General features: G+C 36.8%; 1 protein-coding gene across 2 annotated transcripts in view; it reads left to right on the top strand.

Annotated features, from left to right (window-relative positions):
- Positions 1-17010, top strand: part of Igsf11 (immunoglobulin superfamily member 11) — a 156140-nt gene that overhangs the window by 135921 nt on the left and 3209 nt on the right. For both annotated transcript variants that reach the window (XM_046457943.2, XM_058583472.1), the window contains 3 exons: positions 1820-1975; positions 14556-14678; positions 15550-15700. In XM_046457943.2, the coding sequence (XP_046313899.1) occupies positions 1820-1975; positions 14556-14678; positions 15550-15700 (430 nt within the window). The remainder of the gene's footprint in view (positions 1-1819; positions 1976-14555; positions 14679-15549; positions 15701-17010) is intronic.

The following is a 17010-nucleotide window of genomic DNA, read 5'->3' as shown; positions in this document are numbered from 1 at the left end:
GATGGATTATTTATTGTGAGTACAAAGCAGAAGTTTCAGTGTGTGTGAGAGCAATACTTTTACTTCCTGTGTATATAACATGTAGCAGCTTCATGATAGTTTTTAGCTTGTACCTGTTGTCCTGATATAATTTTAATAATACTTCCATTTACATGTTTAATTTCTCAGTTTTCCTGTCTCTAAAATAAAACACTGACTTCTAAATGTGTTCTTGTGGTAGAAGTGGCTGAATTCAGTTCATTTGGGGGAGGTGGAGGAAGTACTCATAGAAAGCCAGTTCTTTTAATTCTCCTCCCTTTCAGGTCTCAGAACCTACCTCCACAGTCCCTCTCAACCCCTGCTCCACTTGGTCTTCCATTGGGCTGTCAATTCAGGATGCCAGTGTGGGGGATTCTTCTTGTTTTCCCTCTTTGGATGAGAATATGCTATAATCCTTAGTGCATTTTTCTCCTAGTCTTCAAATAGCATTAAAAACTAAGGACCAGATTGGAGATTTTTATTCTCAAAAGTATTATTCACTATAGTATATTAAAAATCATATGGATTTTTAAATACCCTGAGTACTGGGTACAGAGTACTAATGGAATTAAATATTCTGATGTTTACACCTCAAGTTATGTAACTGGCCTCCCACAATATCCATACTGACTTAATTTTTTTAAGCATTCTAGGGCCTGAGTTTTCTTTATTTTCCTTATATGTGGTGATGAGGATCAAACCCAGGGCCTCACACGTGCTAGGTGAGCACACTACCGCTGAGCCACAACCCTAGCCCTTACTTAATTTTTTAAAGGAAGAAAAACAGTATTTTATAGTTGATGCTAGATTCAAGGAATTATTTTGGGTTTTCCAGAGAATTACAGTGACAATGTCAAAGGAAGCAAATTGAGGATATTGGTTTACCCTGTCACAGCAGTTAGGAGCCTGTGAGATTTATACTCTTCCTACCTGTATGCTTACCATTATTCTGTCTTCCCCAGTCACTCTCATTGCCAATTGCTCTGTCTTGCCTGATTCCTCTATATACTTTGTGCTCATTTTCCATTTGTATATTCATCATTTATTGAAAAGTCATTAGCATTATAAGTATATCATTACTTGGACTTAAACACTGGTGCCTGCATTCCCCAATATGTGACTTTAAGCTATGGGCTTAGTTTATATTTTTACTGCATAGTTTTGGCTTAAGTATTCTTTTCTTCTTGTTGTTGTTAATTTTTTGTTCCATGTCCTCCTTTGTGCTCTTTTCTGTCTTAATGATCATAAAATATCCACGGTATTACTATCAAGTTCCTGTTACTTGGATCCTTACTCTAATTTTCCCCACCACAAAGCAGAATTTGGTATAAAATGAGTCTTTTGGTTTTTGTTTGTGAAATAACAAAAAACTTTATTAAAGTGGTCTCAGCCACAGAACAGCTGGCAGGGCGAGTGTTCTATTCCTTGAAATTTTCTTTTAACAGTGATGTTTTGACTATTTTTAAAGGTATAATGTTGACGTGATGATCTTAAGAATTCTCTTTAAACAATGCAGAGTGAAACCAAGACCATAAGATACCTTGAAAACATAATCAAACAGCATAGCCCCGTTTACTTGTTTGCCCCCTGCCAAACTAAAGTTATAGGTTCTGCCATTTGTGCCCAAGCCCCGTGACTTAATGCATGACTGTCCTCTGGCTTCTGCCAGGAGGTTGTCTCCTAGTGTGTGTTCCGAAAACAGTGTTACCTGAGGTCCCAGTGTACTGAATGTTTATGTTGTCTCTGTCATTGTTTGGCTTAAAGTAAATGTGTACTTTATTGTTTATTCTTCTTATTGTAGTTCCTCCTTCTGTCCCACACTGCCAAATCCAAGGATCCCAGGATATCGGCAGTGACGTCATCCTACTTTGTAGCTCAGAGGAAGGCATTCCTCGGCCAACTTACCTGTGGGAGAAGTTAGACAATACCCTCAAGCTACCTCCAACAGCCACTCAGGGTATGTACAGAGCTGCTTTAATCATCTTATTAGTTATGGGAAATTTGGAGATTCATTAAGTAATTTTAATGGATTTTGATAAATAACCTTCTTTATTTGAAACTGCTGACAAAGCTTTCTGGATCATTCTCTGTTTAAACTTTAAAGTGAATACAACATTTCCTTTATCTTCTCTTTATTCATTTGGTGGTTACAATGCATGGAAATTCTGTTCTATCCGAGTAGAGATTTAAAATAGCTAAATGGTAGCTGCTCTGAGTTAGCTCTAAGACCACCCTTGACGTTTATATCTGAGAACCCACTTCCTACTTGAGGCATAGATGCCAAAGTGTGAGAAGCATCTGCATAATCACTCACGAGGAGGTTAACCCTCCTGTTTCCAGTCTAAAGTTTCCTTAGAGAGGAAGATAAGAAAGAGAATAGGGAAAGGCCTCCCAGCCTAAGAGATTGATGAATCAATCATACCAGATAGGTGCAGGTCGAGAAGACACGAGTGTTATAAATGGTTTTTTACATGTAAACTCAGCTATTTAAATATGGATTTAAAGGAAATATGCTTGAAAACTTGAAGAAATTTTATGAAATAAAACAAGGGAATATTATATGTAAAATCTTCTATTTGAAGACAGTAAAATGTAGTAGCCTTAGGTTTTATATTATCTAATACCTAAAATGTTCCTTGTAGCTTTCTCAGGGATGATTTATGAATCTCTCTCTTTTTTTGGTACCCTTTTTGTACCAGGGAATAAACCCAGGAGTACTTAACCACTGAGCCATATCCCCAGACATTTTATATTTTAGAGATAGGGTCTTTCTGAATTACTTAGGGCCTCACTAAGTTGCTGAGGCTGTCTTTGAACTCATGATCTGCCTGCCTCATTTATAAAATTTCTAATTAGTTACACATTACAGTAGAATGTGTAACTAATTAATAATAATCAGCCTCCCAAATCGCTGGGATTACAGGAGTGCACCACCATGCCTGACATGAATTGGCCATTAATGGAGAGGCCTAATACAACCTTAATTGTGCCAAGTTTGAATCCTATCGATGATGGTCCTTGCCTGCCCTGGAAAAGGAAACTCCTAAGCTGTTTGGTGAATTTAGACACATTAAAGAAGCAGTTCCACCAGCCTCTGAGGTGCCTGCAAGGATCACAACACAATAGTAATGGCCCTTATCATCATCTTTTAATTTACCTAGTCCAAAATTAATTTTAAAAAAACTTTTTAACATAGCAATTTTTGGGTTACCTTGATAATAAGTACTGTGATTGATTGTTCATTGCTGAATGTGTCAGCCATATTGTGGGCTAAATAATTTAGCACTTTTTGTGGACTGACTTGTTATTCTCACCATTGTAAGTGGCATGCTTAAAATAGCTCTTGTCTTGAAATGCTAAAAACTATCTTCAAATTCCAGATTTTCCAGTAGTTATTTCTGTAACAGTTCACCTCTTTGATCCTGTGATACATTTTTCCTGTAAAATAAAGTGGTTACACAGGGAAAGGTCCACACAGGTATGGTCATCTGATCCTTGAAAAAGGTAGCAAAAACATAAATTGGAGAAGAGACAGCCTTTTAAACAAATGGTGCTGGGACAACTGGTGATCTATATGTCGAAGAAGGAAAGTAGACCCTATCTCTCACCTTGCACCAAAATCAACTCAAAATGGATCAAAGACTATGGAATTAGGCCAGAAACTACACAACTCCTAGAAGGAAAGTGTAGGGTCAACACTCCAGCTTTTAGGCACATGCAGCAACTTTCTCGATAGAAGCCCTAGAGCTCCACAGATAATGCCAAGAGTTAATAAACGGGATGGCATCAAATTAAAAAGCTTCTGCAAAGCAAAGGAAATAATTAGGAATGTGAAGAGAGAACGCACAGAATGGGAGAAAAAATCTTTGCTAGATGCTTTTCTGACAGAAGAGTAGGATCTAGAATATATAATCTCAAAAAACTTTATACCAAAAAAAATCAAATAACTCAGTTAATAAGTGGGCAAATGAATTAAACAGATGCTTCTTAAAAGAAGAAATACAAATTGCTAACAAATACATGAAAAAATGCTCAGCATCATTAGCAATTAGGAAAATGAAAAGCAAAAGTACACTGAGATTTTATGTCACACCAATCAGAATGGCAGTTATCAAGAATACACACAATAATGCTGGAGAGGATGTGGAGTAAAAGGAACACTTTTACAGTGTTGGTAGGAATTAGTACAACTGCTATGGAAATCAGTATGGATTTCAAAAGACTAGGAATAGAATCACCCAGTTATACCACTTCTTACTCCTGAAAATTAAAGTCTTCGTTATGTCATTTTCAGGAAAATGGATGGAAGTAGAGACCATCATTTTTTTTTTGCCCATTTGTAAAATTTCTAATTAGTTATATATTACAGTAGAATGCATTTTGACATATCATACATAAATGGAGTATAACTTCTCACTCTTCCGGTTGTACATGATGTAGAATTATACCAGTTGTACATGATGTAGAATTATACATATGCACATCATTCCATTGTCCTTCCCACCCCACACCCCTTCCCCTCCCTTCACTCCCCACTGACTAATCCAAAGTACCTCTATTCTTCCCTGGCCGATACCCGCCCCCCCTTTATTGTGAATTAGCATCCATGAATTAGAGAAAACATTCAGCTTTTGGTTCTTTTTTGGTTCTTTGGGATCAGCGTATTTCATTTAGCATAATATTCTCCAGCTCCACTTAGCATAAAATTTACTGGCAAAGGCCATAATTTCATTCTACTTTAAAAGGCTGGGTAATATTCCATTGTGTATATATACCACATTTTCTTTATCCATTCATCCATTGAAGGGCACCTAGTTTAGCTCTTTTAAATTGAGCTGCTATAAACATTGATATGGCTGCATCACTTGAGTATGCTGATTTTAAGTCCTTTTGGTATAGACAGAGAAGTAGGATAATTGAGTCAAATGGTGGTTCCATTCCATTCTGAGGAATAAAGACTATCATGTTAAGCAAAATAATTCAAAGTCAGAAGGTTAAGGATTGGATGTTTTCTTTTATACGTTGAAGCTAGAGAAGAGAAAAGGAAAGGAAAGGTGGGGATAGATCTCTTAAAAAGGCAAAGGGAGATCGGTAAAGAAAAAGGACTAAGGGGTGGAAGACAGGGATGGAGGGAGGAAGTGCTTGGGAGAATGATATTGGCCAAATTGTATTGTTATATTGTGTGCATGTGCGAATATGTAACAACATATCCCATCAATATGTACAACTAGAATGCATTAATTTAAAAAATGTGGAAATCAAGCAGAAAGGGGAAAAATAAACACAACAGGGTTAATAATATCTTCCTCAAGGTCCTCTGTAGTATCATTAAGATTCCATGATTGATATTTATTACATTTCTTTGGAATAGCAGATAAAGTTTAGAATTACAAATGAGTATTTGAGAATGACTATTTGTATTTAAACTGAGAAATGCCTGTAGAGCAAACCTTCCGTACATCTTTGCTTTTGGATATGATATCTATCAAATTTCTTAGTATCCACTTTACAACTTGACTATTCTTTGGTTCTTTAGGTATGAATGTGAATTCGAATGCCAAAGAAGAAAACCTTTGTCTTTTATATTCAAACTCTGGATTAATTATCAGAATTACTTTGTATAACTTTAACTATCATAATAACACACGTTAAATGAGTTAGATTTTTAATTTAAATTCACCTTTTCATATTCATGCTTATAAACTAGATCTCAAAATTACATATAATCTCAAAATAACTTAGACTTTTTTTATAGGAGATTGTTTTCACTAATTATGTTTATAATTGTTTGATAAAAACTGGTGCATTCTCTGAGAAAAGAATACTTGACACCAGGGGAGAGCATCCCAAGAGTCTAATGTTTTGTTATCAATAGAATGATATTTTGGGATTAGAACTGCCGAACGGCCCCTGTGTGTAAATGCTATCTTGATGGAGCTCCCTTTGGCAAAATCTGGGAGAATTTGAACATTAAAATAAATGTATAGCCCATGGAGGAGGATGAACCAATAAACACATATAAGTGGGGGTGAAGGGAAAGCATTATCCTTCAGCAGAATGCTGACAAATGCATACAGAAGGAATGTGGAGTTACAAAACCATGATTAATAGCATAATGACGAACAAAGGTTTGACAAGGAACAGGCTTAATTTACATAATTCCCAAGTACATCCCCACAAATTACTTATCAGTTACAAAGAATACAGTTAGTTTATAATGGGGAGACAACCTGGTAATAACACTGACGTGACCAGAGTAAACATCACCAGTATTGTGATAAACTGATAATCACATGCTTACTAATTTATGTACTGAGGAGGATGCAAAATCATTTCTGTGGCTTTCCTGTCAAAAACACATAACCTGAATCCAATAAAAAGGAAACATCAGACCAAAAAATGTAAAAACAAAATTGTTCCAGATTGAAAAAGACTGCTATGGTTTTGATATAGATTGAGTGTGTTTCTCAAAGGTTCATGTGTTGGAGGTTGGTCCTCAGTGTGGTGGTGGGACCTTTAAGAAGTAGGGTCTAGCAAGGATTTAGGTGGCTCTTGTGTGAACCCTGAACTCTTGTGTAAGTGAGTGTAGAAGCAAACCTGACCCCTGACTTGCTCTCTGATTTCTTTCTAGTGATGTGATCTCTTGCTACCACATGAGCTCCTTCCATTAGGACCTCACTAGAGGCCAGTTTAATGTGTCTGCCTAATCTTGAACTTTCAACCAGTTTCCCAGGGCACAGGGAACTCTTCAGAGTATACATTTGAGTGGGTGGAGATGGAAGGTAGTGAATCAGAAAACTGCATAGCGCGTTACAAGGTGATAATGGGGAAAAGATGGATCAGGGTAAAATAAATTAGTTGGGGGATGAGGAGTGCAAATTTGAAGAAGATGCTTTGGGAAGGCCTCATTGAAATGATGATAGTCTAGCAAAACTTTAAAAATTAAGGACTGATTCATGTGTATATGGGGCATTCTGGGCAGAGGGAATGGACAGGTAGGCCCTAAGGTAGGGGTGTGCAAGGGGTGTCGATGAACCTGTGTGTTTGGAGAGGACAGAGCAAGTTAAGATCTGTCACATCTGCTTCAGCTACTGTTTTATGAGAAAGATGTGTTTAAAAATCACACAGTGGGGCTGGGGTTGTGCTCAGCGGTAGAGTGCTCGCCTAGCATGTGCGAGGCCCCGGTTTCGATCCTCAGCACACATAAAAATAAATAAATAAAACAAAGTTGTTGTGTCCAACTACAACTAAAAAATAAATTAAAAAAAAATCACATAGTAAACCAGGAACGTATTTGTAATCCTAGTTGTTTGGAAGAATGAGACAGGAAGATCACAGATTCAAGGCCAGCTAGGGCAACTTAGTGAGACCCTGTCTCAAAATTAAAAAAAAAATAATAATAAAATTAAAAAGGGCTGAATATGTAATTCAATGGTAAAGTGCCCTGGGTTGAACTGCCAATACCAGAAGAAAAAAATTACACAGTGGGAGTGATGCAGACTTGTAAATTTATTCTTGCAGTTATGCCACTTTTCCTTACCCAACTTGAGCTTATGTCATTAGATTCCTTCAGGTTTATGATAGTTTATCATTTTTTTCCTCTATGTTTAATATGCTTTTTTGCATTATTTGTACTTTTCCAAATTAAATATTTAGCTTGGCACATAGTAAATTATGCTCAGTAAATATTAGATGTTTCAGTGATTACTATTACTTGAGCAAATTGGAGGAATTCTAGTTCTCCTTTCACTGAAGATGTTCCCCACTCAAAGTTTTGGCTCTAAATTGAGGCCTGAGTTTAGTTCCATCCATAGGTTCCAAAGACCAAGTGGCTTTCTTTTGTTGCTGTGTGGCCATTGAAACCATAACCACTGTCTTTCTAGACCTATGTCCACCCTTCATTTCTGACTTTGTTTCCGGCTCCTGTGGGATATCTCTTATCTTTCTTATAAAAGCTTGGCTGAATGTTTATAATTATTGTTAACTGCACATTTTGGGGGAGGGGGTTTAGTTAGAAGGAACTACACATTAGCTAAGGCCACCACATTGTCTCAACTGGAAGTCAGACCTACTAGTTTGTAGTGATTTTTTATGATTTAAAGTTATCCACAATCACAAAATCTTAACATTACATTAAAAAAAAAAGTAGGTAGAGAAAAATCTGGTAATCAGCAGGTATGTTAAAGAACACAGTAAACAGGGTCCTATGAGTTCGTTCTTGGTAATACAAACATGTTTTCCTTCTCTCTTTCTCAATGGTACTTGGGATTGAACCCAGAGGCTCTTTACCACCAAGCTAAATCCCCAGATTTTTTTTTTTTTTTAGTTTTGAGACAGGATCTCCCTAAATTCTGAGGCTGGCTTCTGATTTAAGCTCCTCCCGTTTCAGCCTCTGAAGTTGCTGGTATTACAGGGGTGTTCTCAGCATGGTTTTACATTTTTACAAGTAATACTCATCACAAGATAGCTAAGCCAACATTGCGCTTTATTATCGCCAATCTTTTGTCTGTGTACCATTTTTTCTTTTAAGTGGTTTTATGTCAGTGTTGTTTTGTAATCTGATTCCTTTAATGTAAGAATATATTAGGGACCATTTCCCACATAAAAAATCTATGACTCGTTTGTAGGAATATATTGTATATATCCTCCTCTTGTTGAATATTTAAGTTGTTTTACATTTTTAACTTTAATTTTAGCCCAATATATTTTAGGAGATGTAATTTCTATAAGAGGTATTTTTTTGAAGTTGTGGCATTGTTTTCTTGGCGGTGCTGGGGATAGAGCCCAAGGTCTTGCTTGTGCTAGGCAAGTGCTCTACCACTGAGCAGTCTTAGTAAGAGGTATTTTACAATTATTACTTAATTTTTGGTCTAGGTTTTAATGTTACCATTATCATTTCAATTTCCACCTAGAGGTCCCAGGGGATCACTCACTCACTCATTACCTCCCTCAAGCAAACCTGTACAAATTAGTTCTCTGAGTTGATACCATTAGTGTTCATTCGGATCACCACAACAGAAAACTGAATTAACTCTCTTTCCTGAGTTCCATCATTTAACCAGTCCTCACACACAGGCAATCTTCAGTCTCTCCTGAATCCCAACCTCTATCTCTTTTCTATCTCTATCACTAAAGATTTAGTGCAGGCCTTCTTCACTTCCTGATAGAGCTATTATCAAAACTTCCCATTTATGATCTGGCTGCCAATTCTTCACCCTGATTACTGATGTTGTTTCTAAAATGCACATCTGGATATCTTTTCTTGCTTTATGTCAAGAAACACCTACAGTTTCAAAGATAACACCCAAATTCCTTGCATGTTAAATAAGTTTAGAGAACAAGCAAGGATCAGGCTATTGATTAGTATGTTTTATTGCAATATATTATTTTAAACTTCTCTTTCAGAGTGATGGAGTTTAAATATTAAGTATTTGTGGTATTATCTTTAAAGTTTTTAAATAGATTTTATTTGACATTTATTTTGTGTTACTGTTTCCTTTTTTATTTTTACAAATTTTTATCATCAAATGTCTGTTTCAAGTTGAGATCAGTTTTACATATTAAAATATGTAATTTTGTCATAATATGTTCAAATAATAATAAACCGCATATTTAATATTGTGTCTTTTTAACAGAATGTTTTTGAGCTTTTTATATAAGAAATAATTCACTGTTTATTATTATGGGTATTCATTATTATTTAAAATGCATAAATCATATGAAAATACAAAATAATTTATGAGTCAGTAATTCTTATCTCTCATCCTCAAATAATGAAGCTTAATATTTGTTGGGAATTTCAAGGTACTAGATATTTTCCAAATTTCTTGACAGATTTTTCTCATGATTCAAAAATATGCAAAAATTTCCAAGGAATTCCCACATGGAAATATTACCAGATACTATATTAAGCCCATCAATATGCATTATCTCATTTAGTTATCATAGTGCCCTCTGATGTAAGGACACTTTGCTAGCTCCATGTTATAAGAATGAGGATGCTAAAACACAGATAAAGAACAGGCAAAACCCTAAAGACCACCTAACCAGTAGAAGGTAGAACAGATTTCAGGTCATCTAGCTCTGGAATACATGCTCTTAGCTGATGCATTATTGATTAGTAAGCCAGAGGTGGGGTTCTGGAATTAAGTAGAAATGGTAGAATTGGAAACGTACCCTTACATTTGTTTCTTTCTCTTTCTGAAGGGTGTTATGGCTTAGGTGCATTGTTTATATAAGATAAATAGTAGTATGAAGTAAAACTGTAGGGCTTAATATCCTTTGAGCTTTCCAAACCAGTTCCACACAATTGAACTTTCCCCATTCTTAAAATAAAATAAAAAAAAGATCATCAAAGAAGTAACTTGATTTTAGAGAATTACTGTGTACCAGAGCAGGTCCAGATAAATGACAGATTGAGGAATTAGCCTTGCTACTTTCAGAAAGGGCTGTGTGCTTTGTGGCTGCAGACAGTCTGGTATTTACTGAAGAGTCCTCCTGTGTCTGCTTTGCCTGGTATACATAAACAGGCCTGTTCTGATGCTGGTTAATCCTTTCTTCAAAGTGTATGTCTCATTCCCTGATAACACTATGAGTTAGCTCTACCATGGTATATCAAACTCATTTCTAGCAACACGTTCACATTGTCTGCATCTGTAGAGACAAAGGGAGAATAATGACTTCACCTTTTAAAAATAACTTTTTAAAGCAATAATCTTTAGAGTTTAGCTTTCTACATGCCAGAATGCTGGTTAGAGCAGCTGTTTAAAATTTCCCAAATTGTTTCTGGAAATGTCAACAAAATTACTGGTTTGGTGTGAGCTGATCAAATTTCTAGAATTTGAGGACTCAAGAGAAAATAAAGAAGAAAAAAGAACATTATGTGGAATTGTGGGGTTGGTTGCCCAGAGATTATGGTTTTCTTGCATGATGACGTTAGGACATGTGTAGAAGAGGGAGTTAGGCAGATGGCTTAGTTTTAATACTAACAGCATTGGAGTATTGCTTGGTTAGGAAATATCCTATAGCTGTACCTTAGAATGATGCACTTATAAATGTCTTACTGGAAAGCCAAGTGTACATATGGTGATTATGAGCTTTGGACTTGGACAGATCTGATTTTATAGACTGTCTCTACCTGTGTACTATTTAGTCTTGGACAAATTGAGTAGCTACTCTGGGATTTCTCATCTTTGAAAAGTAGGAAATATAGAACCTGAGCTTGTTATGGAGATTAAATGGGACATTTAAAGCTGTTAATACAGAGTATGTGGTAAATGGTAGATACCAGAAAGAAGAGGTAGTGCTTTTTATTGTTATTGGTTGAGACATCTTTATTTATTGAGCACCTTTCTTCATGCTGGGTAATTTCTCAGTGTGGTGATGTGATGATTAATAAGACAAACCCAGTTCTCACCTTAACAAGATGTGAAAGCAAACAATTAAAATAAATGGATTAAAGTCTGTCAGGGCTAGAGAATATGGGATACTAGGGGAGCACATAAAAGAGACAGCTAATGAAGTCCTTGGAAATTAACAGAACGTGTAGTTAACATCAGAAGAGAAAACTCTCTGTTCCTGGCCTGGCCAAGTGTATGAGCAAATTCACTGAACCCCACCTCCTGTGCCCACTTCCTGACACCAAAAATCCTCAGAAAGTTTTGTTTTTATTTTTAAGTAAAAGAAATTAACATACAAAGGCAAACCAGTTTACCCTAAATATATTGATTTTGGTGTGTGAAATACAACCCAAATGTCCCAAATTAGCAAGTATCCTGTCCTGGGTATCATATAATATGGGTTCAAGATAATTAAAGTGGCCACATGATATTTTCTTGTGTGTTATATCACTTTTCCTAATGATAACACTCAGCACTTTCCCTTGGGTCAAGAAAGATCCAACACATGCCAAACTAGGAGGAGACAGATGAGAAGTTTCTCTGCTCCTCCATATCTCCAGGGTAGGTGGGGTTCAGTGACTTCTGCAACAGAAAAATTCATTTAATATGTGTGGTTAAACATCAGGCTACAATAGATGGAGACATAAAGCAAGAAGGAGAACCTTAAGAACATGCTAATTTCTTACACACTATTTTGGTGTAAATGACAGTATATTGCTTCTATTAAATAAAAGCCGAAAATAAAATCCCTTCTTTTCCTATACTGTATATTGATGCTAATTCAAGTGTGTGTTTGATAATTCAGTCATTCCTTAACACACACTCCATTTTATTATGTTGGAAGGTGTTATAGTTTGGATATAAGCTCCTCCTAATGCAAGAATATTCCCAGGTAAAATGGTTGCATTATGAAAGCTGTAACCTAATCTATCCATCACCTTTTGAATGAATATACTAGAGTGTAACTGTAGGCCTGTGGGGTGATTGGAGGACATGGGTCACTGGGGGCATGTCATGGAAGGGTGCATCTTGCCTGTGGCTCTTCCCTGCTTCCTTTCTCTCTGCTTCCTTACTGACATGGGAGCATCTTCTCTGCCATGTCTTTTCCCCATGATGCTTTGCCTCACAGTGGGCCCAAAGCTATGGAATTACCTGCCTATGGGCTGAAACTTCTGAAACTTTGGGCTCTAAATACACTTTCCTGCTCTGAGTTGTTCTTGTTGGGTATTTTGGTCAGAGTGACCTAAAGCTGACTAAAGCAGGACAACCCTGTGACATTGACGTGTGGGGATTTTTCAGTGAATTTGCTCTTACTTGGGTCAGTCTGGGCCAGTGGTTTTTTTCCTCCCCCATGTTCTGTTGATTTCCCAGGCTCTCATTAGAGCCCCTCTTGTGTGTTTCCCCCAGTCCTGGCTGGCACTTAGCCCATTGATTGTAATTGCTTTCCTTCTTGTCTCATTTTGACCTTTTCACTATTGCATCATCATCCTCAAAAATTACCCCACCTAAAGGAAAGTGCTCAGCACACATTGCATGTATTAAATGAAGGAGCTGATACAGACATGCACATTGTGGTCAGATCTGCTTTTGCTGACTTCCTCCTCTCTATCTGCTTTTGATCTAGATAATGAGGGCTGCTCCAGAACCTAGATAACTGAGTCTTAGTTTCACCTAAAAATAAGTCAACCCTGTGGGGTTAGCTCCACATGTCACCCCAGGCATGTTTGGAATTTATGCCAGATTTTTTTTTAACTTATGCCATTAGGAGGCTTTTTGTACCTACTTCTAAATTTCCAGCTATTTTGAATGACTGAGATAACAGGATCTATTATCCTTCCTGTGGAAGGAGGCAGAGAAGCCTAGAGCTTAGAGGTAAGCCAGCCAGCCATCCAATTAAAATTTCTAATGAGCAACTATGTAATCTTATTACTCATTTAAAGCATCAGTCACTTTATCTGTTCAATGGGATCAATAATAAAAATACTTCATAGAGTCATTGTAAAGATTGAGATAATATATATAAAAGCTTACCTAATGCTTAGCACATATTCATTAACTTGGATTTTTATTATTATTTTGTTATTTTTATGATATTTAAAATATTTTAGTATTTATTATTAATATTTAATTATTTTATTATTACTAAATTATTTTGTAGTTCTAAATAATCAAATTATGGTGATATTAATGAATTGCAAAAATGGGAACTGTCAGAACATTCCTGGGAACTACCAGTGTGGTGACCTTGAAAATATACTGCTCAAACCTCCTGATGTGGGGAGAATGATTGAGTAATAGCCCCTGCTGCTTCTCTCTCAGTGTACCTCTGCTTCCTATCAAGGCCAGGCTTCCCTCACAATGCTCTTAGCTGGTGGTGAGCAGAGTGGTGCTACCAATGCAGGCCTGTTCTTGTAAGGCATGGGGTGCCCTTAATGGATAATTTTGGCTCAAGGATTCCCCATGTGTCTGATGGAATCTTCCATAAAGCTGTGCTGCAGGCTGAGACACTCCCTGCCCAGACTCTCCTTTTTCCCTTCACAGAGGTCAAACTCGTATTGTAGTCTAAGGTTCTCCCTGCTGTTTCCAGCTTCTTTTCTATTTCTTTTACTGATGTTTCCCTCAATAAACCTCATGTTCATCTTAGTAACTGCTTTTTAGAAAATCTGAGCTAATCCAAGAATTGTAATAGTTGTTGGAAGAGAGTAACAATCTATACCTTAGAGAACAAGGTATAGATTTTCTCCATCAGTTATAAAGTAGATATTATTATGGAGTTTAAATTGATCTTTGTGTTGTTGCATTTTCTCAGAATTAAAATATGGTCCTAATGATCATAAATTCTCTAGAACAAGCATTAGTCACCCTTTCCTTAGGGAAGGCCACTAGAAGTTAGGGTATAACATGCTAATATGCAGACTGAATTTTTAAATTGCTGCTATTGAGGACAGTTAGTCTCAGGTCTTTAACAAGTAGTTTTAATTGTTAACATTCAAGAACCAAAAATTTATTCCCCCAAAATAAACAAAATTGACAAGTCTCTAGGATATCTATTTATTTTTATAGTTTAATATTTTGCCTATTTCTTTGGTTTTCTTATCATTCTACCAAATCCTCACTTGATTACTATTTTTGTGACAGACCAGGTCCAGGGTACAGTCACTATCCGGAACATCAGTGCTCTCTCTTCAGGTTTGTATCAGTGCGTGGCTTCTAACGCCATTGGAACCAGCACCTGTCTTTTGGATCTGCAGGTTATCTCACGTAAGTATGTAGAATCATGATGCCAACTCTAGGTGTGATACTCCATAACCTTTGTCAAACCAGTAAACAAAGGATTCTGGTTGTTTTGAGATTGTCTGAAGATTGAATAGAAATTCTTTCAATTTTAATAATAGTTGAAAATATTTTGTAAATATCAGTGTACTTTTTAAGTATATGATGATCTTTATGACAAAATGTCTTTCTCTTCAGGATTATTAGAATTAAACCAATTCTTATTTCATAGTGCTGTAGACATATAAATTTACAATGAGCTTATATCTGTAGCAAGACCTTCTTGTGTTTTTTTCCTAATTCTTTTTATATGCCTGATTTTGGGGTATCTGATTATAAATAAGCAGTGAAGGAAATTTCTTTTTAGTTGAGAATTCTGGGCTATTTGAATTCTAGTTGCAAAAGGGAGGAATGTGGCTGGGATGAAATCATTAGGTATCCCATGGGTGCCAGGCTCACTTGGGGCACTCAGACAAATTGGATAGGCACTGTCTGTTCCTGCTCTGCTCCAGCTGCTGCTGTCTTGAAACTGTGTGAGTTGCTTAATGATTTATTCATTCACCAGATGTTGAGAGCCTACTATGTGTTAGTCTTCACCCCTGGGGATATAGCTCAGTTGGTAGAGTGCTTGCCTTGCATGCACAAGGCCTTGGGTTCAATCCCCAGAACTACACACACAGACACACACACAGACACACAAAAAAAGTTAACAGAGGTTTAGCTTTATATGGATGTGATACTTCAGGCAGTTTTGTATGCTATAATTAAGCTTACATATGTTTATACTTTGTATGGGTATATGCAATTTCTCTCTCTTCCTCTTTCTTTTCTTTAAATCCACCTTAAATATGTTTTGCAGCCCAGCCCAGGAGCATTGGACTAATAGCTGGAGCCATTGGCACTGGTGCAGTTATTATCATTTTTTGCATTGCACTGATTTTAGGGGCATTCTTTTATTGGAGAAGCAAACATAAAGAGGAGGAGGAAGAAGAAATTCCTAATGAAATAAGGTCTGTATGTCAGATGATTTGTCCTACATAGCCAATGTGTAATCTGTTCATTTTGGCAGTCAGGATTTCTTTGCTAATCTTATAAATCTGATGGCCAAGATAATTAAAGTGGCCACATGATACTTTCTTGTGTGTTGTGTCACTTTTCCTAATGATAACACTCAGCGCTTTCCCTTGGGTCAAGAAAGATCCAACACACACAGAACTAGGAGGAGACAGATGAGAAGTTTCTCAAAAAAAAAAAAAAAAAAAAAGAAGTTTCTCTGCTCCTCCATATCTCCGGGTAGGTGGGGTTCAGTGACTTGCACAATTGAAAAATTCACTTCATATGTGTGGTTAACATCAGGCTGTAATAGATGGAAGCATAAAGTAAGAAGGAGAACCTTAAGAACGTACTAATTTGTTACACACTATTTTGGTGTAAATGACAGTGTATTAGCTTGATTTTCATTACTATTACAAAATACCTGAGGCAGGAATTTTGTTATAGAGGTTTACAAAAGAGTTTTATTTTGGCCCAGGGTTCTGGAAGGGGAAAGGAGGCCATATCTGGTGGTGGCCTCCTTGCTGGCAGGCTTGAGGAGGTTGCACAGGAGTGTGTGTGAGTCTGTGTCTGTGTGGTCTCTCTCCATCTTCTTATAAAACTCTCAGGATCTAGTCATGGAGCCCCACCCTATGACCATATTTAATCTGAATCATGTCCCAAAGACCCCACCTCCACATCCCAAAGTGACTAAGTTTTTCACCCTCAAAAAAACCTCACAATGCGAATCAAATTTCAACACCTGAGCCCTTAGGAAGCGCTCAAACTGTAAACACTGTACTAGACAGTTCAGATGAGACGTCATGTCAAGATGATCTTTAAAGAAAAGTGACTTTGGGCATCTTATGGAGATTTGATGTTACAAGCTCAGTCTCAGCTTTCATTATATCATATCCTGTTGAAAATGATTTAATGGTTCCAGTCTCCTTAGCAGGACCTGCATTGCCTTCAGGATCTGATAGCTTCCCTGCTTACTCTGTGCTCCATACTACCCTTTATCTTCCCTGTCTCAGTGTCTTTGCTCAAGCTTCTGCACTCTCCTGGTCCATGCACCTTCTTCTTTCATTATCTATTAAATAAATCTCTTGATTTAATTCAAGACTAGTCAGGCATCACCTCCTCACATATAATGTCTTTTTAGCCTCTTGCCCAACTTTTTATACTTATAGATGTTTTTGCATTTATTGTCATCACCGTTTAACCATAGGCTTCTTGGGTGTCTTCTTTCTTTCTTTCTTTCTTGCTTGCTTGCTTGCTTAGGTTGGAA

Source organism: Marmota monax, unplaced genomic scaffold, assembly GCF_021218885.2.
Source record: "Marmota monax isolate L192 unplaced genomic scaffold, Marmota_monax_Labrador192_F-V1.1 WCK01_AAM20220418_F8-fsc00052, whole genome shotgun sequence".
Classification (NCBI taxonomy): domain Eukaryota; kingdom Metazoa; phylum Chordata; class Mammalia; order Rodentia; family Sciuridae; genus Marmota; species Marmota monax.
This window is presented reverse-complemented; position numbering and strand designations above follow the sequence as displayed.